At 35.0% G+C, this 26,965-nt stretch overlaps 1 protein-coding gene across 1 annotated transcript in view; it reads right to left on the bottom strand.

Annotated features, from left to right (window-relative positions):
• The window catches only part of ETFA (electron transfer flavoprotein subunit alpha), a 69,707-nt gene that overhangs the window by 39,871 nt on the left and 2,871 nt on the right, over positions 1–26,965 (bottom strand). The window contains exons 2-4 of the mRNA XM_074296497.1: positions 2,795–2,941; positions 505–586; positions 285–367 (exon numbers count right to left, since the gene is read on the bottom strand). Coding sequence (XP_074152598.1) covers positions 285–367; positions 505–586; positions 2,795–2,941 — 312 coding nt within the window. The remainder of the gene's footprint in view (positions 1–284; positions 368–504; positions 587–2,794; positions 2,942–26,965) is intronic.

The following is a 26,965-nucleotide window of genomic DNA, read 5'->3' on the forward strand; positions in this document are numbered from 1 at the left end:
CAGATCACCTTTTTTTAGAAAAGACAGTAATTTCCAAGTTTCAACCTAGAAATAGCTTTTTGTAGAAGTTTTTTTTCAAAGTCTGCAAAGGGATTTTGAATAGGACAATGACAACAGCTGAAGAAAACAGTTCTTTAGCATGGCTATGACAAGATGTCTGACAATTGGGATTGGATACATAAAACAAAGCTTGGTTTAAATGTCTGGCTGAATTAAATATACATAATGGGGTTTAAACCTTCCATATAATCAGTGCAAACCTCCATTTCACATCTTCCCCTCACCTTTCCAAAAGCAGATGCTCCAGCACAGATGTGTGTGTAATTGAACTGCTTCTGAGTTGCCAAAATCAGTGATGTCAGTTCCTCTGTGAATTAAACGTACATGACAAACTTCAAAACACTCATATTCATTCACATATTACACTCTAATTCAGATTCTCTGATCATTTCCCATTAAAAGATAGCCTGTAACAGGTTTTTCTGTTCCACAGGGAAACCTTACCTGGAAGGAGTCCTTTGAACACGTCATTTTGAGCCACAAGGACCTTGGCTACACCAGCCACTTTGCAGAGCTCTTGGGCTATCTGTGATAAAAAAAAAAATTCCCCCTTTGCTTTAATAATCCATCATAAGTTCAGCGTCATCATCTATGTCAATAGGGACACTACTACAAATATCTAAATAGAAACGAATAACTTGAGGGGCATCTTTGAGCAATCTCTCTGCTTAAGACAATACCTTGTGGTATACAGAACAAGGGCTTCCATCTTATGGTGTGGGAAAATCACGTTCCCTCTTGAAGCCTCATGTTCTATCTTACAATGTGGTTGTAAGACAAATCTGTGTAAATGCTGAGCTTTTCATAAAGGGGAAATAGTATTAGAAGAATGAATGCTTCAAATAAATGAATGCTTCTTTGTATCAGTTAATATCAGTCCATATTTAGTTTTAGAGAATTATTTAAGATTAATCTCAGAGTCCTACTTTGGCAAAGAACAATATTTATTAGAATGCCAGATAATAAATGGCTCTCTAAATCGGTGGTAGTAAATTGTGTGCTTTATTATTGTGTCTTATGGAAATCAATATTTAGGGCTTAATCTCTTATACATTTGATATTTTGGAAAGAAAACAGCATTTGTAGCTGAAAGATGTAGGCCTAAGGTCCAGATTTGCCACCATAAATCATCTGTAGGACCTTGGTAAGTCACTTACCCTCTTAACACCTGATTTCCCTAATTTGTGAAATGAGGGGCTTGGATTGATGATCTCCTGAGAGCCCTCCCAACTGTAAGTCTATGCTCCTACCTAAGTTTAAATAATTAGAAGCCAAAACAGCTGCCAAATACAGCCAGTAATTCTATCTTCCCAAACTGACAAAGGGGAAAATGTGGCCCATTATGTGATCTATCCATGCTTATGTTAATTATGTATATAAGAATCAAGTCAGCAGAGTATCATGGGAAGAACTCAACACAGAGGCTGGGTTCAAATCTCTGCAAAGATTCCAGCCATTTGATGTGAAATCCTGGGCAAGATATCAATTCAACAAACCTTTACTAAGTGCTACTTCATGTAAAAGAAGACTAAACTTCAGTTCAAATAGCACTTAAGTTCCCACAGATAAAGATATAGACAAACACACACACATACACATACACACACACACGCACACACACACACACAAGCGCGCGCGCGCGCAGTAGTTTCCTTAGCCTTTAAATAAGGGTTTCATGCTCACTCAGGGTCCTTCCATACTTTAAAGCCTAGAAATTCATAAAATCAGAGTCTTAGGAAAATAAAGGTCAATGTATCCAATCTTCCATTTTATCACTGAGGAAACTGAGACCTAGTGAGTTGAAGTGATTTACTCATAGTCACAGATGTAGTAAGTGGCAGTAAGGATTTAGTAAGGATTTAAACTGCTCCCAACCTGTGTCCTTTTCACTGTCATTGCTTCTAAGACATCATAAATCTAGTGTCTATGTTTTTAAAATGTATATAAATCAGGGAGCAGTCTATTCTCGGGAAGGGAATATAATTCCACCAAAACATGATTAGAAATGTTGGAGGACACAGAGTCAGTTCAGTGTGATATTGGGCCATAGTTGGTCTCCTCTCCCATTTTTTAACCTTTCAAAGAATAACATGACCTCTTATGTTCTGTGCTCATTCTGCTCTGTCTGGAGAGTGGAGTCTTAGTCCAAGTCACCAAGTACAAATCCCCAGCATGGTGGCAGCCAGCAGGGAATGATGCTGTTACTTCATACTCTGACACAGACCTAGAAGGCCAATTAAGTAAGGCTCCAGTGGGCAAGCCTTCCAGAGGAGTCATTATAGCACATTTAAATTAATAAAACTGAATGTGATTATGCTTTGATAACTTCAGCAGAAGTGGTATTCAAATCAATGGAATCCTTCTATTTATACTGATTAAAACAAACAATTCTCTGTACAAAGAGACCATTCTGAGGAGTCCAAAATAATCACCAAATAATTATTCACCAATCTTAAAGGACTGCTTTGTTAAGGAGTCAACTATTATTCTAATTCTTGACCTGGAAAACCAGACAAACAGTAATGACTACAACAAATCCATTCCACCCTCCTTTCAGAAGAAGAAATACTCAATGAGAGCATCTCCTGGTCTTTTCCTCATTTATAGTGGCATCGGGAAAAGCTTTGGCCCTGGCTATTTCATAAAGATCATTCTTGTTGGCCTTCCTTCCCTAGGACATATGCTGCCTCTGAATAAAGCAGCTACTTGCTCTGGCTGACTTTAAGTTTCTCACCTTGTCACATTTGGTTCCAGCTACTAAACAGGACACTTCCCCACCCACTCGCATGGCTGCAGTAATAGCATTTAGCGTAATGGGTGCAAGCTTATCATTCACATGTTCGGCTATTACCAGGGTACTCTGAAATCGCAGCGTTGAGGCCTAAAAGAAGAAAAAAATGAAAAAACAAGATTAGGGTGCTTTAGTGACCCCTGTCCCACTAAATACTAAACACTAAAAACTTCCCAATGTGCAAAACACAAAAATGTCTAAGTATGCAGTTAGGTGTGCATGCACAGTACAGGTAGGTTTGGGTGCACAGACTGTGTGCACATGTGTGTAAGGTGCATGTATAGAATATGTGGATAGGATTATGTGAAATGTATGTATGTATTATGAGGAGGACAGAAACGTGTGTCCGTGGAGTAGGTGTATAAGCAGGCACATATGCAATGTACACAGTGAGCACATGTGTACCCTGTATATGCATGTAGGCATGTGTTGTGTACCTTGGTGTGCATGTGTGCACACGTGTGTGCACTTGTACCCAGTGGCATTCAAACAGCAAAGCTGTGACTCTAGGCCAGCCTGAAGCTCCACAAGAACCGATGCAATATTATTTCTGCAGAACAACAGCATGATGCTTATCAGCCCAAGAACTAACAGTCCAGGGCAGGGGATCCTCCCCTTTTTGGTGCCTTGGACGCCTGAACACTCAGTTTGGTGAAGTCTGGGATCCCTTCTTAGAGATATGACTAACCTCAAACCATTCCAAGCATCATGACCTTGGGCAAGTCACACTTTCCTGTACCTACTTTTAGTTGTAAAAAGAGGAAGCTTTAAGGAAACTTCCACTTCTAAATGCTATGAACCTGGATCCCTAGGACAAGCAGGCTATTTAATCCCTCATTTTTTTTCTTTATTATCATTCTATCACTAAAATATTGATATGTCCTTGCTTTCAAATTTTATATATTACTGTATAATGGTTGTTCCATTCATTTCTTCCTAACTGTGGGAATGCTGGACCCTGGACAAGCCTTACCACTGACGTCTATAGGGATGGAACACACCAGCTGAATAGAGAATTGCCTCAAGACTGGCACCCACAGTGGTAGTCTATTCAGAGAACACATGAGACTGGTTTGGGGTCAATGTTTCATGAAATTAATCACAGCCAATAAAATCAATGCCAACTGAGGTTCTGACTGATCTTGTTCATCTCTCTCCAAAGTGCTGACTACAAGGGTCTGTTCCAATACGCAGGACAGCAATTTTGTTATAACTACTACGTTTCCAATGTGCAAATTCCCGAAATTGAGAAGGAAGTTGCTGACAATGCCCTGTGTTCAGCTATCTAAATATTCCAAATAACAGTCTTAGTCAAGGAAGAATTTCTGTAATTACTAATAAAAAAGAAAGCAGGCAGAGGAAATGGTAATTCCTAATGTCTTCTCTGCCATTAAGGTAGGGATTATCTTTTGAAATTTTTGTGGAAATTCATGATATCAATTATGAACAACATACAGATAGCAGTGGGAAAATAATCAAAGAGCTACACTACTAAAAAAGAACAGATCACTTAGTGAGAATAAGACAGCCCAGGCCCACTAGTACATAGGCACTATCCTATCCCAATATATAAAACGACAAGAGAAGGTCTTAAGCAGAAGATTTATATGGGGGGCAGCTAGGTAGCACAGTGGGTAGAGTACCAGCCTTGAAGTCAGGAGGACCTGAGTTTAAACTTGATCTCAGACACTTAATACTTAGTAACTGTGTGACCCTGGGCAAGTCACTTAACTCCAATTACCTCAGCCCCCTCCAAAAAAAGAAAAGAAAACATGTCTAAGAATTGCAAATAATGAAAAGACATGGAGGGCTTGTGATATGCACTTGCTGAAGAAGTCCTCACATCACTTTTTTTTTTTTTTTCCCCTGAGGCTGGGGTTAAGTGACTTGCCCAGGGTCACACAGCTAGGAAGTGTTAAGTGCCTGAGTTCAGATTTGAACTCAGATCCTCCAGAATTCAAGGCTGGTGCTCTATCCACTGCGCCACCTAGCTGCCCCCTCACATCACTGAAATGATACACCAAAATACCAAACTTCCAGGAACTGCTGAAACATTTTTTTTAAAAAAATTCATTCTCCAACTATCTTTTCAGACAATAATTTGTGTCAATGCAGTTCTTGTCAGGAAACATGGTCTTGAACAAGACTAGCACAGATTTCAAGTAAAGCCCTGGAGGCACCAACTGATGCTGAGTGAGAGAGACATTCCTGCACCTTGTGGTGCATTATCCTCTGCTCATATGGCCATCATGATCACATATGGTTTTCCAGAAAGTAAATAGTGACTGAAATGGTATAACAGAATGACTAAGCAGTGATGACCTCATAGGTTTATAAGTTTAAGTAGCAGGAAAAATATATTTGCCAACATGTAAGAAATAACTTTAATAAAATACAAAGTAAGAGATTTTTTGGGGGGAAAGGCATTAAAATCCCAATCTACCATTCTGAAGATTTGGGTAAGGCACCGTACTAGGATCATGAATATAATTACATGGCATTATTGATCTTAATCAGAAAAGCATGGAATCTTGCAAAGCACTTGGGATTCAATTTATGCACTTAAGCCCTCAGGACATGACCTATGATTTAAAGATTTAAAGATCAATTCATCTGAAATATCAGTAACTATTAATTACTGATAGATCAAACACTATACTTTTGATTATGTTTCATGCATAATTTACCATAAATATTAGGAGATTTTAGTCACCACATGAAGGATAAATCCGTGATTTGATGGCTACAGGCTCATTTTTGCCATAATTTAACATCTTATCATTGGATAAACTGGGTCTTACTCCTGAAAATTTTGCAACTTTTAGAATTTCCAAAGACACTTGAATATTGTTTAAGGGGATGTCCAACACAAAAAAAAATTAGTGACTGTAAAAAAAAGTGTATACTTCAATCCCTCAAACCTAATGGTTTTCCAATAAGTATTCCTTGTTGGTGTCTCTTCCTATCATAAACATCACGTAAGACCCCCATTTATGGTCAATGAAACACTGAAGAGAACTCTCCAAAGAGCTACTAAGTACTGACATTAAGTGAAGTATAAAATCAGAAGAGATTCCGGAATCAATGATCTAAAATTTTAGAGAAAAAAAATTCAAAGTTGTCTGAAGCAGAATAAATGAAGATCGTTGTCCAGGAATGAGTTTTTAATAAATCTGATGTGGAACTGGGAAAAAAAATTTAGAAACAACTTGAATGGGGAAGGGGAGAATAGAATGGAAGAAGCAAAAGTTTTTCAATCTTTTACATTTTCTAAGGCAGAAAATACTAGAAAACTAGAATCTAACATTTGCCTAATATATAAATATCATTATTACTAATAAAATTATTTTTGCTAATAAAATGTTATTGCAATTATTATTGCTACTAAAATCTCATTTAGACCAAAACATTGTAAAATTTTGTAAAACTCCCCTTCATTCATAAAACACTCACTAAGCACCTTTTCCCAGGAGATTACTAGACAGTCACTAGGGGAATGAAGTTTAGAGAAGAGCCACTCCTTGATCTATCCAAAAGAATGGAGAGAGAAGTTAACTACGAGTGTCAGAATATACAATAAGTGCATTGTCAAATTCAGGTTCCAGGATCCCAATTCAATGGAATATTAAAATGCATCTCTATTACTTGGTCTTATCTACCTTCCCCATTCTTTAAGTTGCTTAGGAATTACTATCATTTTTCTTCCTATTGTTCTGGGGAAGTCTTTCCCTTCCAAAGAGCCATCAAATTCTTCAAGTGATACCAAAGACAAGTCCCAGATGGGTATAGTTCCCACCCCCATACCTGAGTTCATTCTTCAAAGACTAAGTGGGGCCAGGATTGAGATCGTTCAGGAAAAATCCTAAATTTATATTGGGGTCATAGATATATCAATGGCCAGCCACATGATACATTAATTCAAGAGGCATAGAACAATGAAGAGGGCAGAACTAAGAACCTGAAGCTCTGGGTAAAAATCAACCCTGGAGTCTTAGAAACTTAAAGTCTATTAAACTCGTAACAAAATCATGATTTCTCAAAACTAATACACCCACCATCCCTCTCACAGACTGTTGTAAGAAAAGCACAGTCTGCTTGTCAAGTGCTAAATAACTCTTATCATTTTACTTGCCAACAATTTCCAAATTGGTTTTTTTTTCCAAGGCTCAGGAATCAGTTTCAGTCAAACTACAATAAAACCAAAAATCAATAGAAAGCATGTGTCCATCTCTCCTCTGCCAAGAAAACAAGTGTGGGTAGGGAACAGAATCTGAGATGTCTTTTGATATGTCAACCAAAGCTATATAAAAAGAACACTTGTAATTGGACATTTACCCTCAACTTAAAAATAACAGCAAGCAAACTACATTCCCATACTTAAAATTTTAAAGAATGTGTGTATGTATATATATCATGAAAATAGTATAAAAGGAACCAAACCTAATCAAAGGATCTATAGTATCAGCTAAGGTCTATTTAATGATCAGTTTGATTATAAGCTAACCTGAGCTACTTGGGTTGGGTTTTTTTTGTTTGTTTGTTTGTTTTGATCAAACCATTGCAGACTATCTGAACCCTCTGGAAAAACTCAACAATGGCCAATTGGAAAAATCTTTATTTCCAGTTGTCTTCTTTCTCAACCTATTATGCTACATCTATAAAAAGTCCTGGTTGAAGGTTTCCTCTCCTCAATTCCCCCAAATGATAAAGGTCTACTCTCATCATATCTGCATTTTTCATTTGCTGTATTATGACCAACATGTAGCAAAGTGCTCTGTACTTATTACGTGCTTAATAAATATTTGTCTGTTTTTTATAATTTCCAGGGCTCAACTTAGAAATAGCAATTCTAACTGCAAAATTCCAACAAAATTTAGACCTAGGAAGATTATGTGATATATCCAAGATCCCATCACAAATAAATTATGAAATTTAAGAATTAAGATTACTAGACAGAAGTCCAATATCTTTTGTTATACCAGTTTCTTAATAATCTCAAACAAATAAATAATCCTTTAGGCAATTCATTTTGTTGTTACATATTCATAGTTGCTTTGCCAATAACTCCCTTGGCTTATTTTTAGCACTACAAATATTACTGGATCAGCAGATCCTGAATGACATAATATGATAATAGCTATAGGAGAGCAAAGCCAAAATAATAAAGCTCCAGATTTTAAAGGATTCCTTCCAAAATAAGAATATTGGGGAGACTTCTTAGTTAAATCTACTCCTATAAAGTATACTCCATGATGCTTAAGACTTATGTTATTTTATTTCTATACAGTGTAACAAACAGTACAAGTGAACAGTGTATTAGACCTGAAATCAAATCTTGATAAAGATATTTACTATCTGTGTGCTCCTGGTCACTTAATAGTCATTTAACTTTCCTCAGCCTGTTTATTCAGATGTAAAATGGGAATTATGGCAATAACACCTGCCTTCCAGGACTATTGTGGGGATCAAGTAAGATAACATCCATAATGTAATGCACTTGGTAAGCTTTTAATATGTTATGTTAGCTATTAACATTTTTTAGGTGATCATTAATTTAAGAGTCATGGTATAATGGGTATATTACTCGACTCGGGAACCAGGACCTGGATTCAAATCACACCGGTGACACTTATTATATCTATGAGGCTCTGACCAAATCAATTTAATCTTTCAATAATAATAGCCAGCATTCACATAGTACTTATTACGTCCCAGGCACTATGCTAAACATATTACCATTACTGTTTCAATTGATCCTTATTACCTGAGAGATAGGTGATATTATTATCAATTTCTTCAGCTGTAAAAAGCAGCAAAATAAGAGAGATCTTAAGTGACTTGCTCAGGGTCATACAGGTGGGAAGTATGTGGAGCCAGATTTGAATTTAAATCTCCCTGCTCCAGGCCACTAGAGTCCCACAGAATTGTTTGGGACAATAAGCAACACTTTGCCAAGAATCATGAAGCCAATGTGTTTCTCTCCTTATTAGTAACAGAGCATTTTTCTATACAACTATTAATAGTTTTGATAACTTCTGAAAATTGCTTGCTTATATCTTTGGCCATTTATCAATTGGGCAATGACAATTTTAAGTATTTGGCTAAACAACTGAGAAATGAGATCTTTATTAGACAAATTACATAAAATTTTCCTACTTTTGCTTTCTCTCCAATTTTGGCTGCTTTGATTTTGTTAGTATAAAAGCTTTTTTAATATCATGCAATTAAAATTATCCATTTTATTTCTCGTGACCCTCTTTCTTGTTTGGTTATGAACTCTTACCCAATCTATAAATCTAACAAGTAGTTTTCCCACAGTCTCCTACTCTGTTTATGATGTCCTCCTTAAAGTCTGTACCATGTACCAATCTTGATCTTATCTTGATAAATAGTGTGAAATATTGGTCTATGCCTAGTTTCTGCCAGACTGCTTTCCAGTTTTCCCAGTTCTCCAGGGGTTTTGGGTTTTTTTTGTTGTTGTTGTTGTTGTTTTTAGCAAATAGTGAGTTCTTGCCCCAATTGCTAGGATTTCTGTATCTATCAAACACTAGGGTGTCATGATTCACTTACTACTGAGTATTACATACCCAAATCTATTCCATTGATCCACCACTCCATTTTTTAACCAGTATTAGATTGTTCTGATGACTACTCTTTTGCAATAGTTTCAAATCTTTCACTTGTTTTCCCCACTGATTTCTTTTTTATGTATATTTATAAAATTATCTTGCACAAGAAAAAACAGATCAAAAAGGAAAGTAAATGAGTAAGAAAATAAAATGCAAACAAACAACAACAAAAAGAGTGAGAATGTTATGTTGTGATCCCCATTCAGTTTCCATAGTCCTTTCTCTGGGTCAGATGGCTCTGTTCATCACAGGATGATTGGAACTGGCCTCAATCATTTCATTGTCGGAAAGAGCCACATCCATAAGAATTGATCATCATATAATCTTGCTGTTGCTGTGTACAATGATCTCCTGGTTCTGCTTACTTCTCTTAGTTCATGTAAGTGTCTCCAGGCCTCTCTAAAATCATCCTCCTGATCATTTCTTATACAATAATATTACAGCATATGAATATACTGTAATTTATTCAGCCATTCCCCAACTGACGTATTCACTCAGTTTCCAATTTCTTGCCACTACAAAAAAGGCTGCCACAAACAATGTTGCACATGTCCCCATTGATTTTTTTAATATTCTTGACCTCACCTCCCAGATAAATTGTTATTTTTCCTAGCTTTATAACATAATACTTCCATGGTTTGGTATGGCACTGCATAATGAATTTAAGTAGGGGAGGAGATGAGGGAAATGAGGGGGAAATTTGGAACAGAAGGTTTTGCAAGGGTCAAGGTTGAAAAATTACCCATGCATGTGTTTTGTCAATAAAAAGCTATAAATTTTTTAAGTAATGAATTTAAGTAGTATTGTCATTTTTATTATATTGGCTCAGTCAATCTGTGAGCAATATATACTTCTCCAATTGTTTAGATCCATCTTGTGAGTGAAAATCATTTTTAAAGCATATTTATAGAGTCCGTATATGTTTTGGCAGATAAACTTCGTATACTTTATTGTCTTCGGTTATTTCATGTCTTTTGTTAAGATTGTATAAATTATATACCACACCATTGAAAAATAAAAATAAATATCTTAACTTGGTAAAAATAAGAAAGCTTTACAATACAAGGTAGATGTCATTAAAATCTTAAGTTTCTTTGAAGTGTCCTCAGTTATTTCAAATGGCATCTCTACCTCTTCCTGCTAGGTTTTATTGGTAATAGATGGTTTTTGTAGATTTATTTTATAATATGCAAATTTACTAGTTGATTGTTTCTTTCTAAGTTGGTTCTCTAAGTTGACCAAGTTGTTTAGTTAGTTGTGTCCAGTTCTTTGTGACCCCTTTAGGATTTTCTTGGCAGATATCCTGCAGTGGTTGGCCATTTCCTTCCCAACTCATTTTATAGATTTGGAAACTAAGGGAAAGAGTGAAGTGACTTATCCAGGGTCACACAGCTAACAGATATCCAAGACCAGATTTGAAGTCAGTCACTCTTGACTCAAGGACCAGCACTTTACCTAACATATAGACAGCTATAAAAAAAAAAAGCAAGTTATTTCCTCATTACCCTTTTTTATTCCTGTCTTATTGCTTATAGTCAGTTTCTTACACAACAATGGATGATGATGATGATGATGACTATCCTTACTTCATCCCTGATCTTATTTGAAAGGCTTCTAGTTTATCCCCGTTAAAGACAATGCTTACTCTGTTTTAGGTAGTTAATATTTTAAGAAAAACCCTACTTATTCCTATGTTTGAATGGATATTGTATTTTGTCAAAAGCTCTTTCTGCATCTATTGAAATGATTTTCGTGGGATGTTATTATGATTAATTATGCTGATAATTTTCCTAATACTGAACCTCTAGCATTCCAGATACAAATTCAACCTAATTATCATATACTTTTGTGATATATTGCAATCTCCTAAGATTTTAAATTTTTACATTAATTTCATTAAGAAAATTAGCCTTTGATAGAGCAGACCTAAAACTATATTACAAAGCAGCAGTGATCAAAACCATTTGATACTGGCTGAGAAATAGAGTAGTGTGGATCAGTGAAATAGGTTAGGTCCACAAGACAATAGTCAATGACTACAACAATTTAGTGTTTGACAAATCCAAAAACCCCAGCTTGTGGGATAAGAACTCACTAGGTGACAAAAATTGCTATAAAAATTGGGAAATAAAATGGCAGAAACTAGGCATTGACCACCACCTAACACCCTATACCAAGAAAAGGTCAAAATGGGTTCATGATTTAAACATAAATGGTGATAACATAAGCAAATTAAGAGAACAAAGGACAATCTATCTTTTAGATCTGTGGAAAAGGAATTTATAGCCAAGAATGAAGTAGAGAACATTATGAAACGCAAAATAGGTAGTTTTGACTATATAAAATTTAAAGTTTTTGTACGAATTAAAACAATGCAGCCAAGATAAGGAGAGAAGCAGAAAACTGGGGGGGGGGGGAGGAATTTTACATGCAAAGGTTCTGATAAGCCTTTATTTCTAAAATATATAGAGATTTACCTACATGTATAATAGAAGGCATTCTCCAATTGATAAATGGTCAAAGAATATGAAGACAATGTCCAGATAAAGAAATTAGTCATTTCTAGTCATAAGAAAAAATGCTCCAAGTCACTACGGATGAGAGAAATGCAAACTAAGACAGCTAACTCTGAGATACCACTTCACACCTCTCAGAGTAACTAAGGTGACAGGAAAAGATAATGATAAATATAGGAGGGGATGTGGGCAAACTGGGACACTAATTCATTTTGATGGAGTTGTGAGAAATTTGGAACTATGCCCAAAGGGCCATCAAACTGTGCATAACCTTTGATAAGACAGTGTTTCTACTGGGCTTTTCCCAAAGAGATCTTAAAGGAGGGAAAGGGACCCACATGTGCAAAAATGTTTGTAACAGCCCTTTTTGTAGTGGCAGAAACTGGAAACTAAACGGATGCCCATCAGTTGGAGAATGGCTGAATAAGTTATGGTCTGTGAATGTTATGGAATATTATTGTTCCATAAGAAACTACTAGCAGGATGATTTCAGAGAGGCCTGGAGAAACGTACATGAACTGATGCTAAGTGAAGTGATTAGAACCAGATCATTGTACACATCAACTGCAAGATTATATGATGATCAAGCACAGTTCTTTTCAACAATAAGGTAATTTAGGCCAATTCCAATGGTCTTGTGGTGGAGAGAGCCATCTACACCCAGAGAGGCTATGGGGACTAAGTGTAGACCACAACATAATTTATTTACCTTTTTTGTTGTTTGCTTCTATTGTTCTTTCTCATTTTTCCCTTTTGATCTGATTTTTCTTGTGCAGCAAGACAAGTGTGGAAATATATTTAGAAGAATTGCACAGGTTTAACCTATATTGGATAACTTACTGTCTAGGGGAAGAGAGTGATAGGGAAGGAGGGAGAAAAACTTGGAACACAAGATTTTGTAGGAGTGAATGTTGAAAACTATCTTTGCATGTATTTTGAAAAACAAAAGGCTATTTTTAAAAATTGGCCTAAAACCTGTAGAAGAGGAATGAATTTATGTCCAAAGAAGAACTAGAGATCATTATTGATCACAAAGTAGAAAACTTTGATTATATCAAATTGAAAAGTTTTTTGTACAAACAAAACTAATGCAGATAAGATTAGAAGGGAGACAATAAACTGGGAAAAACATTTTTATAGTCAAAGGTTCTGGTAAAGGCCTCATTTCCAAAATATAGAGAGAACTGACTCTAATTTATAAGAAATCAAGCCATTCTCCAATTGATAAATGGTCAAAGGATATGAACATACAATTCTCAGATGAAGAAATTGAAATTATTTCTAACCATATGAAAAGATGCTCCAAGTCATTATTAATCAGAGAAATGCAAATTAAGACAACTCTGAGATACCACTAGATTGGCTAGAATGACAGGGAAAGATAATGCAGAATGTTGGAGGGGATGTGGGGAAACAGGGACACTGATACATTGTTGGTGGAATTGTGACTACATCCAGACATTCTGGAGAGCAATTTGGAACTATGCTTAAAAAAAGTTATCAAACTGTGCATGCCCTTTGACCCAGCAGTGTTACTACTGGGCTTATATCCCAAAGAGATCTTAAAGAAGGGAAAGGGACCCACATGTGCAAGAATGTTTGTGGCAGCCCTTTTGTAGTGGCCAGAAACTGGAAACTACATGGATGTCCATCAACTGGAGAATGGCTGAATAAATTGTGGTATATGAATATTATGGAATATTATTATTCAGCAAGAGATGACCAACAGGATGATTTCAGAAAGGCCTGGAGAGACTTACATGAACTGATGCTGAGTGAAATGAGCAGGATCAGGAGATCATTATGTACTTCAACAACAATACTGTATGATGATCAATTCTGATGAACGTGGCCCTCTCCAACAATGAGATGAACTACATCAGCTCCAATAAAGCAGTAATGAACTGAACCAGCTACACCCAGCAAAAGAACTCTGGGAGATGACTATGAACCACTACATAGAACTCCTCTGTTTTTGTCTGCCTGCATTTTGGATTTCCTTCACAGCCTAATTCAAAGTCCAATTCTTTTTGTATAGCAAAATAACTGTAAGGCCATGTATACATATATTGTATTTAATTTATACTTTAATATATTTAACATGTATTGGTCAACCTGCCATCTGGGAAGGGGGGAAGGAAGGGAAAAATTAGAACAAAAAGTTTGGCAATTATCAATGTTGTAAAATTACCCATGCATATATCTGGTAAATAAAAACTATTATTAAAAAAAATTGGCCTAAAGTGTTTTTTCCTGTTTTGCCCTCTCCCTGATTCTTGGCATAAAACCCACATTTATAGTCACAAAAGGAATTTGGTAGGACTCATGTATCTTTTTTTCCCCAAATAGTTTTATGTAGTATTGAGTTGGTTTTTAAATGCTTGAGACAAACTGCTTGTAAATCTATCTGGGTTCTGGCAATTTTTCTTACGAAGTTCATTTGTGGCTTGTTTTGATTTTTTGCTAAGATAAGATATTGAAGTATTTTATTTCACTTTATTTCCTCTTCTGATAGTGTGGACAATTTATGTTTTTGTAACTATCCATTTCATTTAGACTATCATTTTTATTGACACTTTAGTGGGCAAAATATTTCCCAATAATTGCTTTAATTTCATCTTCACTGGTGGTACATTCAACTTTTTCATTTTTGATACTAGAAATTCTTTTAAAACATGAGATAAATTAACGATTTATCAATTTTTTTTCAAAAAACCAGTTCCTGGTTTTATTTGTTAAAACAAAATTTTGCCCTGTTCAACAATGAGATGAACCAAATCAGTTCCAATAGAGCAGTAATGAATTGAACCAGCTACATCCAGTGAAAGAACTCTGGGAGATGAGTATGAACCACTACATAGAATTCCCAATTCCTCTATTTTTGTCCACCTGCATTTTTTATTTCCTTCACAGGTTAATTGTACACTATTTAAAAGTCTGATTCATTTTGTACAGGAAAATAATTGTATGGATATGTATACATATATTGTATTTAACATATACTTTAACATTTAACAGGTATTGGTCGGTCAACATGTATTGGGGGAGAGGTGGGGGGAAGGAGGGGAAAATTGGAACAAAAGGTTTTGCAATTGTCAATGCTGAAAAATTACCCATGCATATATCTTGTAAATAAAAAAACTATAATAAAAAAAAACAAAGTTTTGGATTTTTCTTGTTTTTTACTTTATTTTATTGATCTCTGCTTTAATTTTCATGATTTCTATTTTGATGTTTCATGAGTGAGGAAGGAGGAATTATTTTTCCTGCTTATTTAATAGCATTCCCAAATGATCTGCTCTCTTTTACTGATAGAAGCTTTAAGAGATATAACACTTCCCCTAATAACATTCTGATTTCAATCCACGTAATTTGAAATTTTGTCACATTGTTTTTATTTTTAATGAAATCATTTCTATGATTTGTTCTTTGACCTACTCACTTTTTTTTAAACCTGTAACATTTTTAAAAAAAAATTAATAGCTTCAAATAGTCAAAAATACTAAAAGGTAGAGTGTTAAAGCAACCTTTCATTAAATACAAACCTCCTTTTTATGATGCATTGTATCAATGTTTTAATATTGATCCTGATGCAAAAAGAATTTTATGTTGCATCCTGGAACACAGAAATTGTATGCAATAAAATAGGATGACTAATGCCAAGTAGATAAACTCTGAGAAAGACTTTTTTCTCCTTTAACAAAAATGATCATTTACTATGTTTGTTAAAAGTCAATATTCACGAATTTCAGTTTAAGTTGCATCTAATACAAATTTGCATTTTTAAAAAGAAAACTTTAGGATGAATAATGTTACAAAAAAAGACTGAGAAACCAAAACCAGTCCTGATGCTTGATGTACTTAATGTCAATATCTAAAAAGGGACTTCAATATAAAATTATCACTTTATTACTGTTGTAGAATCTTTTCCAGGGGCAACTAAGTGGCACGGTGGATAGAGCACTAGCCCTGAATTCAGAATCAAATCCAATCTCAGACATTTGGGACGTCCTAGCTGTATGACCCTGGGCAAGTCACTTAACTCCAAGTGCCTCAGCAAAAAAAAAAAAAAAAAAAATCCTTTCCAAAACTACTAATGCAGTAGGAAAATAAAAATAATTTTTACTATCTTTCAAGCTTTTCCAGTATGACTGTGAACTTGTATTCATGTTTTGATCATTTCTTTTTTAAAATCAATTTAAAACCCATTATTCTTGGATTTACTAAAAGCACTGCATCTATGAAAATGATTTTAAGTGGGTCCCTGGTCGCTATTAGAAACATAAAATCCCTAAGAGCAATTTCATTTTACTTTTGGATTCTTAGGGTGACTTTCCATAATTCTTCATCAGTATAAATATATATATCATTAAGTTATGCTTATTCAGACCGATTGCCTTTGCTATATGCTCACAAATGTCCTTGACAGATTTCTATCACTAACTTCTTAAGAGGTCAAAGGGGGGGAAAAAATCCAGATTTTTCTGGGACAGAAGACGGGAAGAAAAATAAACTGAGATGGCAAAGGGTAAAAAAAATTTACAGGAAAATAGTGAACAGTCTGTGATCTAAAATAGCTATCCATTTTTTATTTAATGGTATTTTTTCTAATTATTATTGTCTACAATTATTTTAAATGGGAATTCTCTATCTCTTGCTGCTGGGTTTTATTGGTAACATATAGAAATGCTAATGATTAATGTGGGTTTGATACCTTGCAACTTTGATAAAGTTAATAGTTTCAAGTAGTTTTTTAGTTGATTCTCTAAAGTATAGCATCATATCATTTGCAGAGTGTTAAGTTTTGTTTCCTCACTGCCTACTTAAATTCTTCAATTTGTTTTTTTTTTTCCCTCATTGCTAAAGCTAACATTTCTAGTACAATATTGAACAATAAGGGATCTTTGTGGTATCTTTTTTTTTACCCCCAATCTTTCCAGAATGTTTCTAGCTTATTCCCATTACAAATAATGCTTGTTCATGGTTTTAAACAGATGCTGCTTATCATTTTAAGGAAAACCCCCTTATTTGTAAGCTCTCTAATACTAAAAGGTATTTCGTTAAAAGCTTTTTTTGCATCTATTGAGATAATCATTTCTTTTTAGTTACCAATATGGTCAATTATTTCCCCAACATTGAATCAGCCCTGCATTCCTGGTATAAATTCTACTAGGTCTTAATGTATTATTCTAATGATAAATTTCTGCAATATCTTTGCTAATATTATAATTTTTTGCATCAAAAAAAAATTTGGTCCTTTCTGATTTAGCTATCAGCACCATTTGGCAGAACTCCTTCTTTGCCTATTTTCCCAAATAGTTTATATAGTATTGGAATTAATTATTCTTTAAATGTTTGGTAGAATTCAGTAAATTCATCTGGTCTTTGAGTTTTTTCCTTGGGGAGTTCATTGATGGCTTCTTTAATTTCTTCTTCTAAAAGTAAGTTATTTATTTTATTTCCTCTCCTGTTAATCTGGGCAATTTATATTTTTATAAATATTCTTCCATTTCAATTAGACTGCCAAATTTATTGGCATATACTTAGGCAAAATAGCATGTAATTATTTATTTGATTTCCTCTCCTTTGGTGGTGAGTTCATCTTTTTCATTTTTTGATACTGATAATCTTTTCCTCTTTTTCTAATTAAATCTAACCAAATTAACCAAACCAAAAGTTTATCTATTTTACCAGGGTTTTTTTTTTTCATGTAAACCAACTTAGTTTTATTTATTAGTTCATTAGTTTTCTTATATGCAATTTTATTGATCTCTCCTTTGATTTTTCAAAATTTCTAATTTGGTATTTAATGGGGTAAGCATGAAAGGGGTTTTCTTTTTCTATCTTTTTTAGATGAATGCCCAATTTCATTGTTCTCTCCTTTTTCTAGTTTATTCACATAAACATTTGGAGAGATAAAATTTCCTATAAGAACTGCTTTGGTTACGGTTACATCCCCTAAAGTTTTTGTATGTTCTCATTACTGTCATTCTCTTGGATGAAATTATTGCATCTATGATTTGATGTTTGACCCACTCAGTCTTAAGAATTAGTTTCCACTTAATTTCTCATCCATTTTTCCATGACTTTTATTACATGTAATTTTTATTGCATCATGATCTGAAAAGGATGTATTTCATATTTTCTGCCTTTCTTCATTGACTATGAGGTTTTTATGTCCTAATGTAACTGCCATGTAGTACTGGAGAAAAAAGATATAATTCTATCTCCATTAGATTTTCTTCAGTGGTCACATCTAACTTTTCTAAATTTCTATTCATCTCAACTTCTTTCTTGTTTATATTATGGTTAAATTATCTAGTTCTGAGAGGTTGAGATGCCCAACAGTATAGTAGGGCTGTCTTATTTCATCATATTTCTCATTTAACTTCTCATTTGGATATTTTTGTCACTTGGTGCATATATATTTAATATTGATATTATTTCATTGTCTAACATATAACATACCCTTTAGCAAGATGCAGTTTCCTTCATTATCTCTTTTAATCAGATCCATTTTTGCTTTTGCTTAGTCTGAGATCAAGATTGCAATTCCTGCTTTTTTACTTCAGCTGAAGCATAATCTTGCTTCAGCCTTCTACCTTTATTCTGTATGCATCAAGCTCAACTATCCCCTCCCATTTTATGGGAAAGTTCATCCTATTCATATTCACAGTTATGATTATTGTGTATTTCCCTCCATCCTGTTTTCCCTGTTTATATTTTTCTCTCCTTTCACCTTCTCAACAGTATTTTGCTTCTGACTCATCTCCCTCCCTTCTCTCACCCCTTTTCTCTTCCTACTTCTGCCCTCTTTTCTATTAGCTTTCACTCTTCCCTGTTCTTTCTCTTTTCCCTCTTACCCTTTCCTATAGGATAGCCTATCTATCAATTTTTCATTCCTTAGTTTTTTGTTTTTCATCTTCACATCAAAGTCAACTCATATCTACATGCTCTGTCTGTATACAGCTCTTCTAACAGTTCTCAAGAGTTACAAATATCATCTTCCCCATAGGGATAAAAACAACTTAACATTACTGAATGTTGTGTTCACTTACCTAGGCAATATACTTTCCAGGGATGTCCACATCGGTAATGAGATTGACACACGCATTGCCAGAGCTAGCTCAGGGTTTGGAAAACTCCAAAGGACAGTGGGGGAGAGGAGAGTTATTAGACTGACCACAAAACTGAAGGTCTGCAGAGCCATTGTGCTGACCTTGTTGTTGTGTGCCTGAGAAACCCAGACAGCCTATCAGCACCATGCCAGGAAACTGAATCCCTTCCATCACTTCCATCCGTCTCAGGAAGATTCTGAAGATCACCCAGATAAGATACCAGACACTGAGGTCTTTTCTCAAGCTAAACTACCAAGCATTCAAACTCTACTGCAGAGAACACAACCCCATTGTGTGGCCACACTGTCCAAATTCCAAATGTACACTTGACAAAAAGGATATTTTGTGGAAAATTCACAGAAGCCAACCTCTGCCAGAAAAAGCAGAACAACGGCACTCCCAAGGTCTCTCTTAAGAACTTTAGAATTGACTTACAACATGGGAGACACTAGCACAGGACTGCCCAGCATAATTGCCCTCAGCAGAGAAGGGGCCATGCTCTAGGAGCAAAGCAGGACTTAAGTAGCTCAGAAGAAACACAAACTACTCAAAAAGTTGTACATTCTAACCCAAATGTTCCTATGGACTCTTGGTGCCCAATCTGTGGCAGAGCATTCCAAGCATCGTGATCAGAGGATCAGTCACAGTCAAAATGCCCTGTAATTAATGTCATTTTAGTCCTCTTTGAATATAAAGGACAACAATCATTTTCTTCTTTTCTATTTATTTTTTGAGGCTTCTTTTGAGCCTTTTATTTGAAGACTGAATTTTCTATTCAGCTCTAGTCCTTTCATCAAGAAAATTTGAAGGTCTCCTATTTTATTGAATTTTCCCCTGAAATTGAAATTTTCCCCTGCTCAGTTGTTCTAGTAACTGATTCTTGGTTGTAATCCAAGCTCTTTTACCTTTTGGAATATCATATTCTAGACCCTTTGATCCCTTAAAATAGAAAGCTGCTAAATTCTGAGTAAACCTGATTGTGGCTCATTAGAATTTAATCGGATTCTTTCTGGCTGCCTATAGTATTTTCTCCTTGACCTGATAATTATGGAATTTCTCTATAATACTCCTTGGAGTTTTCACTTTGGGATCACTCTTTACAGTAGAATCAGTAGATTCTTTCGATTACTTTTTTGCCCTCTGACTCTAAAATATCAGGGCAATTTTCCTTGATAATTTCTTCAAAAATGTTGCTCTGGCTAATTTTTTGGTCATAATAATTCTTAAATTGTCTTTTTTAAATCAATTTCCCTAGTCAGTTATTTTTCCAATGAGCTATTTTACACTTTCTTCTATTTTTTCATTCTTCTGATTTTATTTGATTCTTGATATCTCAGAGTCATTAGCTTCACTTGTCCAATTTTAATCTTTAATGAATTATTTTGTGCTAGCTTTTTTTACCTTCTTTTCTATTTGGCCAAATTCTACTTTTAAGTTGTTTTCTTCAGTCAATTTTTGTGCTTACTTTCCCAAATTATTGTCTTTTTTCATAATTCTCCTGAATAATTCTTTCTTTTCCCAACTCTTCTTCTATGCCTCTTGATTTCCAAAGTCTTTTTTGAGCTCTCCCTGAAGAACCCTTTGAACATGAGACCAATTTATATTCCCTTCTGAAGCATCACATGTGAGCATTTTGCCATTGCTGTCCCCTTCTAAGTTTTTGTTCTGATCTTTCTGTGTTGCCATAATAGTTTTCTATGGTCAAAGCTCTTTTTGTTTTTTTGTTCAGTTTTGAAAGTTGAGCTCTTCCCCTAGGGCTCAGGGGACACTGACCCAAGTTTCTTTTGCAGGGGGACACGGACTTTGTCACTCGCTTTGTACACTGGGGCCAAAGGAGCTGGCAGCTTGTCCACTATACAGGATTGACCCAATCTAGTTGCACCTGTGGTACCAAGGTCCAAGACTTGAAATTCACCTTCTGATCTGGTACTGGAGGCTTCACAACTAGCCTGTTGTGTCACTAGCCTACTAAGCCATGTCTGAAGGTCCATGGCTGCTGATCTGTGCTGCAGCTAAGAGCTTCCCACTAAACTGCCCTTTTATTCAAGTAAGTTACCATTACCTTAAGCTAGAAAATTGTTTTATTCCATCTTTTTGTGGGTTTTGTCACTCTAGAATCTGTTAAGAGGATCAATTTAGAGGTATTTCTGAGGCAAGCTGGAGAAAGCTCTGAATTCTCTATCTTCTATCCAATTTTTTAAATACTGTGGAATATCAAAAGAAATGATAAGATCTGTATATGAAATGTTCTTCTGTATTTTGGTATTATACTACTCGTGCTACACAAGTATCTAGGACTCCTTCAAACACGTTCTTGGCACAACAGATCCTGAAAAACTCAAATAAAAATTACCATTTCTCTCTGTCTGAACATCCCTTAGTTAACATGAAGTTGGTCACAAGCATAAAACAAGTTTACACCTCAACTCCTATTTAGAATCTCTTTTTTTTTCCTATTTGACAAGTTCAGGTATACCAGACTATTCTTTTAATAGGGTCACTTCAATGTTATTTTCCCCCCAGTGTTTCAATAATGTAAAATTTAACATCCCAGATAGGAGAGCTCAGTACTTAAGAATGTTAACTTTACAGTTGAAATTTCTAACAAAGTAGATTCAATTTATGTTGTGTTTTAAAATATGATTTGAACACTTGTTCAATAGATCTCAGACCCATTGTGAGTTTAGATAATATCTATGCCCTCTAGATGGAATATTTCAAGTCCCATCATCCATCTCTTCAATTGGCCATTCCCTAACTATTTCCCTTTTCATTTAATAAAAACTTAAAAATTGAGATTTTTACAGTAGATATTCTCCCCCCATGCCATTAAAGGTAATTATGTAAACTTGAACTTACAACCTTTAAACACACTGAGACTAATGCCTAAAGTCAAATCTCTTGCTAAAAGTTACTACAGCCTTATTATACTTTAAAAAAAAAAAAAAAAAAAGCAAATGAGGTATACTGGAAAATTTACGAACCCAATGCCTTAAAAAAGGCTGACCGAAGAGAAAAATATTAAGTTCCAGGTACATACATATAAACTGAAATTCTTAATTTCTGGATAAACTCTTTTATATCCTTGCTGATGAAATTTATTCCATGTCAAATACCAATTAGAAACAAACTGATATACACTCATATATCTTACAATGGACATGACTAAGCAATGTGAATGGGTAGAAGAAATAAAAGATATTAAATGTCACTATCACAAAATCAATTCACTTCTACAGGGCTGTTGAACATATACTACATAAGGATGCTACATAAGTTACAAAGAATGTTATTCTTTTACCATCCAATTAAATCCATGTGGAATTTTCTGTCAGATTGAAAGGGACTCCTTTAAGAAAAGAATAAATCAAGATTTTCCTGGAGTTATCTCAAGAGATTACTTCATACATTATTTTTTTAATACTATTCCAGTGCCATTCACATCCAGAAAGAATTATGAAACTTAAAAGTGGATTAAAACAGTATTTTCTCCCTTTTTGTTGTTTGCTTGTTTTTTCCTTTCTTGTGTTTTTTTCCCCTTTTGATTTTTTTTTTTTTGCCCAGGATGACAAATATGGAAATAAGTTTAGAAGAATTGCACCCATTTACCTATATAAGATTGCTTGCTGTTTTAGGAAGATGGGGAAGAAAAATTTGGAACACAAGGTTTTGCAAAGGTGAATGTTAAAAACTATCTTTGCCTATATTTGGAAAAATAAAATGCCATTAAAAAATACTATTCCTAAGTAAAAGTTACTCAAGATTTATATTAAAACAAAGTTCTATTGAAATTCTATGGTATGGTTTCTTTTGTCAACTAAATTTTTCAAACAAGTAATTATCAATCAATGTTCCTTGTTCAGTCATAAAGCTAGCTTCCTTCATTCTAAATGAGAGCAATTCTTTGTTACTTCAGAATTTCAAAACACTCAAAGTCATTCTAGCGTGTTTTCCAGCATTGTTTATATGAAATTATAAGGGAATTCCTTTAGGAATCTTCTCTTCAGGATGATGCCTTTTCATCAGAAATGATGGCATAGAAAAATACAAGTTAATCTGGGTTTCTGACCTATGAAAGATGACATGCTCCAGGACTGTAGATACAATTTAAATTGCTCCATTTATGGTAGGAGTTCAACATTAAGATTAGAGTTTCTTTAACCATTTTTTTTGCTGTTGATCTAAGAGTTGTTCTGGGTATACCTGGGTCTGAACTTTTAGGCCTTTTAAAAATTTACAAAACTATTCAAACTCTTTAATCTTATTCTGGAGACTACACAATAAAGATGATATTGACAAGGGAAAAGATCTATTTGTACAAAAATATTCTTACTAACATTATTTGTAAAAGCAAAAATTTGTAAACAACTTAAATGGTCAATGATTGAAGAATAGCTGAACAAACTAGAATATAAAACATAGCAAGATACTATTAATCCACCAAAAAAGGATAGGTAGTACTGTAGCAGATTACACTCAGGGTCAAGCAGGCCTGGCTTCAAGCTCTGTTTCTGGCACATGCTGGCAGTGGCCATGACTAAATCATAACCACCCAAGGCCTCCCTCAGGCAGTGAATTCTCTAAGACTAAAGTTAGTCACACTGCTCCTCTGCATCAACAGAGAAAGGTCACTCTAGAAGATCCAAATCTGAACAAAAAAGAATAAAAATGAACAAATAAGAGGAACCATATATCACTTTCTTAACTTTTGTTGAACTTTAAATAATGAAAGTTTATGACCTTATTACAATCTTTTTTGTCTCTTTGAAAATTTTTATTTGTTGAAGGGCATGAAGTTTATAGTCATTTTTATCCAAAAGGAACAAAGTATTATTTTTTAATTTGTTATTAGTATCACAGAATGACAGAACTAGGAGGGGCCACAAAAATAATAAAGTCCAACACCATCCTTTTAAGATGAAAATATCCCCATGTCAGCAGCTGGCAGAATAGTAACTAGAACCCAGAACTATTTCCCAACCCAGTGCTCTTTCTACCACATTGAGCTGTGTTATTTTAGTTTGACTTTTCCCAATTACATACTAGCCTCAAACACTTAAAAAATCAGGTAACATTACTGGAATTTAAGCTGCTTGAAGACAGGAACTCCAGTTCAATTACTTTTGAGAGGCAGCTTGGTATAATGAATTAGGGCTAGACTTGTCAGAGACTTGGGTTCAAATTCCACTTAAGATTCTTATTCAGGCAATTTATTCAACAGCCTCAGATATTTATCTCAAAGCAAAAATACCAAGTGTTTGTGCTATTTTTTTTCACATATGTTCTATAAGGATTAAAAAGAGATCACATAAAGAGCTTCATAAATTTTAAAGTACTAAATAAATGTCAGTTATCATAGTTTACTCAGTGTCTTTCACTCATTATCCACTTGTCGAATATACAAAAATATCTTTTTAAAAATATTTGCCATATAAAATGAATTAATAAACTTAAGTTTCCATGATCTGTGGAGAACACAACAATGTTCTAAATATTCAACAGAGGTGATTGAGGCCACTTCCTTCTTGGAGAAGTAAACTATAATCTCAAAATATCAAAGACAGAAATAAGAAGCTAGAATATCAGTGCTGACAAGGACTTTCAACTAAAGAATGCCCTAACAAGAAATCATTTTCACCTCCATCCTTTCTGCTATTCCCAAAGTCACCAGCCTCCTACAGGTCCTCATTGCCTCTCACCTGGACTACTGCTATAATCACTGACTCAAAGATCTCCCTCTCCAATCCACTGCTCACACAGCTGTAGTCACAACAATGATTTTCCTTTAGTCTTAAGACTGACCAAATCTTTTAAGAGAAAAAAATCTAGTCCAATTCCTGCATTTTACAGGGGAGGATATTAAGTCACTTGCATGTGGTCCTACTATTTGCAAGTTGTAAAATTAAAATGATATAACTGAACAAGTCCTAACTTCTAAAATCATCTCCGATTTACTCTGTATCTGTACATAGTTGTATGCATGCCATCTCTCCATTAGACTATAGGTTCCTTGAGAACAGGAATTTTTTTTTTTGCTTTTCTTTGCATCTCCAACATTTAAGATAGCGCCTGACACATAGCAAGCATTTAATAAAACTTGCTAACTTTTAACCTAAAGTCAGAAGACCTCAGTTCTGTCCCTCATTATTTGATTCTGGGCAAGTCACATGACCACTAGGCCCTTGTTTTCTTTTCTATGAAATCAGGACTGGGCTCTATGATTTTTAAGATCACTTCCAGCTCTATTCCACTACAAAATAGAAAGAGATACACAAAAATAACCACACAGCACCGTCAGGCAAAGAAAAGGAACAAATGTCTCCAAGCAAGGGAAATGATGTGGAGATGCTCAATTTTAAGAGAGAAAAATGACTACATATTTTGTCTGAGATTTCCAGAAATGATCCCAAAAATTACAGACTTTAGCTACAAATGGAATTTTTGACTCTGCATGTAACTGAACACTAAATTTTCCTTTTAGTCTCTCCTCAAACATCCCTAGTCCCCATCATCTACAGTGGCAAGAAAATTTTCCAGCCTCTTCTCAGTTGATAATTTTGGAACCTATATTTGGGGGTCTGGCAGAATTTAGCTAAGTAAAAATGCATTTCTACCCACTTTAAAGAACTTTTAAAGGACTGAATAGAAACACAAAGGAAAAGACACACATACTATCTCCTTTGTCTTTGGTTTTAATCTCAGGGGGGGGAAATAGTCCACTTTAGGCATACTGGCCATTTTTTTCCCCTTAAATTCTACCCAAAATGATTTTTTAAAGCCACTTTTTTCTGTTAATAACTTAATAATGTAACTGAACGGAACATGAGGAACTAGAAAGGATGAAGGTCTGTCTAATCCAAGTTCTGCCCAGCATTAACTAGCAATGTGACCTCAGGCAAGTCTCATCTATAAAATGAAAAGGAGGGCATTAACTGTTTCTAGAGTTCTATAATTCATCCTACTTTATTTAAATTAAATTAATCCTCTACTTTTTTAGTAATAAAACATGGCAACTTTTAGACATCCAGATGAAAACATCTGCATGACATTGATTTCAACATTAAAAACATGCTCAATTTACTTTATTTCAAAAACAAGAAAGTCCCTAAATAGACACCTTGGCAGTCAGCATCATTTTACAGAATGCGCCTCATAATATAAATTTTCTCCTAGAAACCTCCCCTCCCAATTGGCTCCAATTCTCCTTTCAAATGAGATTAAAACCAAATTGTGGATTGCAGAGTTCAAATGCTCAATCAAGGCTCTGACCAACCTTCTGACTTTTCTACAGTACTTCCATAGCTTTGACAAAGCAGCCCGGCTTAGAGTGAACCTCTGCCCTAACAGCAAATTCTGATGACCTTGAAAGCATGCTTCACATACTCCCCAAACATCTTTCTTTGCTATTTTTCCTTTAGGTCCAAATGCTTCCCATTCAGATTAGTGACATGCAAGAGTAATAGAACCAAGTCTGGCCTCCTCTCATTTCCTTCACTTTTGCTCTATGCTTCTTCCCTGGAGTGACAAAATCATATTATGTTATTTCAGAGATGGAAAGCGAAACTCAAAGGATGCGCTCAGAACCACCTCTTCAGCCAGGATGAGAACTGGAACTCTTTTGCATCTTCTGAGAGATCCTCACACCGACTTCTTCCACTTCCCAAATTGTCTGGGTGAGAAGGACCTTCAAGGTCATGCAATTCAACCACTGAGGCAGAATCCCTTCTCCCACCTCCAACAAGCTGCAGTAGAGCGCTACAATGAGAGCATCGCTTCCCTCTGGGATGGCTGTCACTTGTGCTGTCCTCGGATTGCTCCTAAGTCTAGAAGCCTGGACCAAGCCAAGAGCAC

The sequence above is a fragment of the Sminthopsis crassicaudata genome, chromosome 2 (assembly GCF_048593235.1).
Source record: "Sminthopsis crassicaudata isolate SCR6 chromosome 2, ASM4859323v1, whole genome shotgun sequence".
NCBI classification, from domain to species: Eukaryota; Metazoa; Chordata; class Mammalia; order Dasyuromorphia; family Dasyuridae; genus Sminthopsis; species Sminthopsis crassicaudata.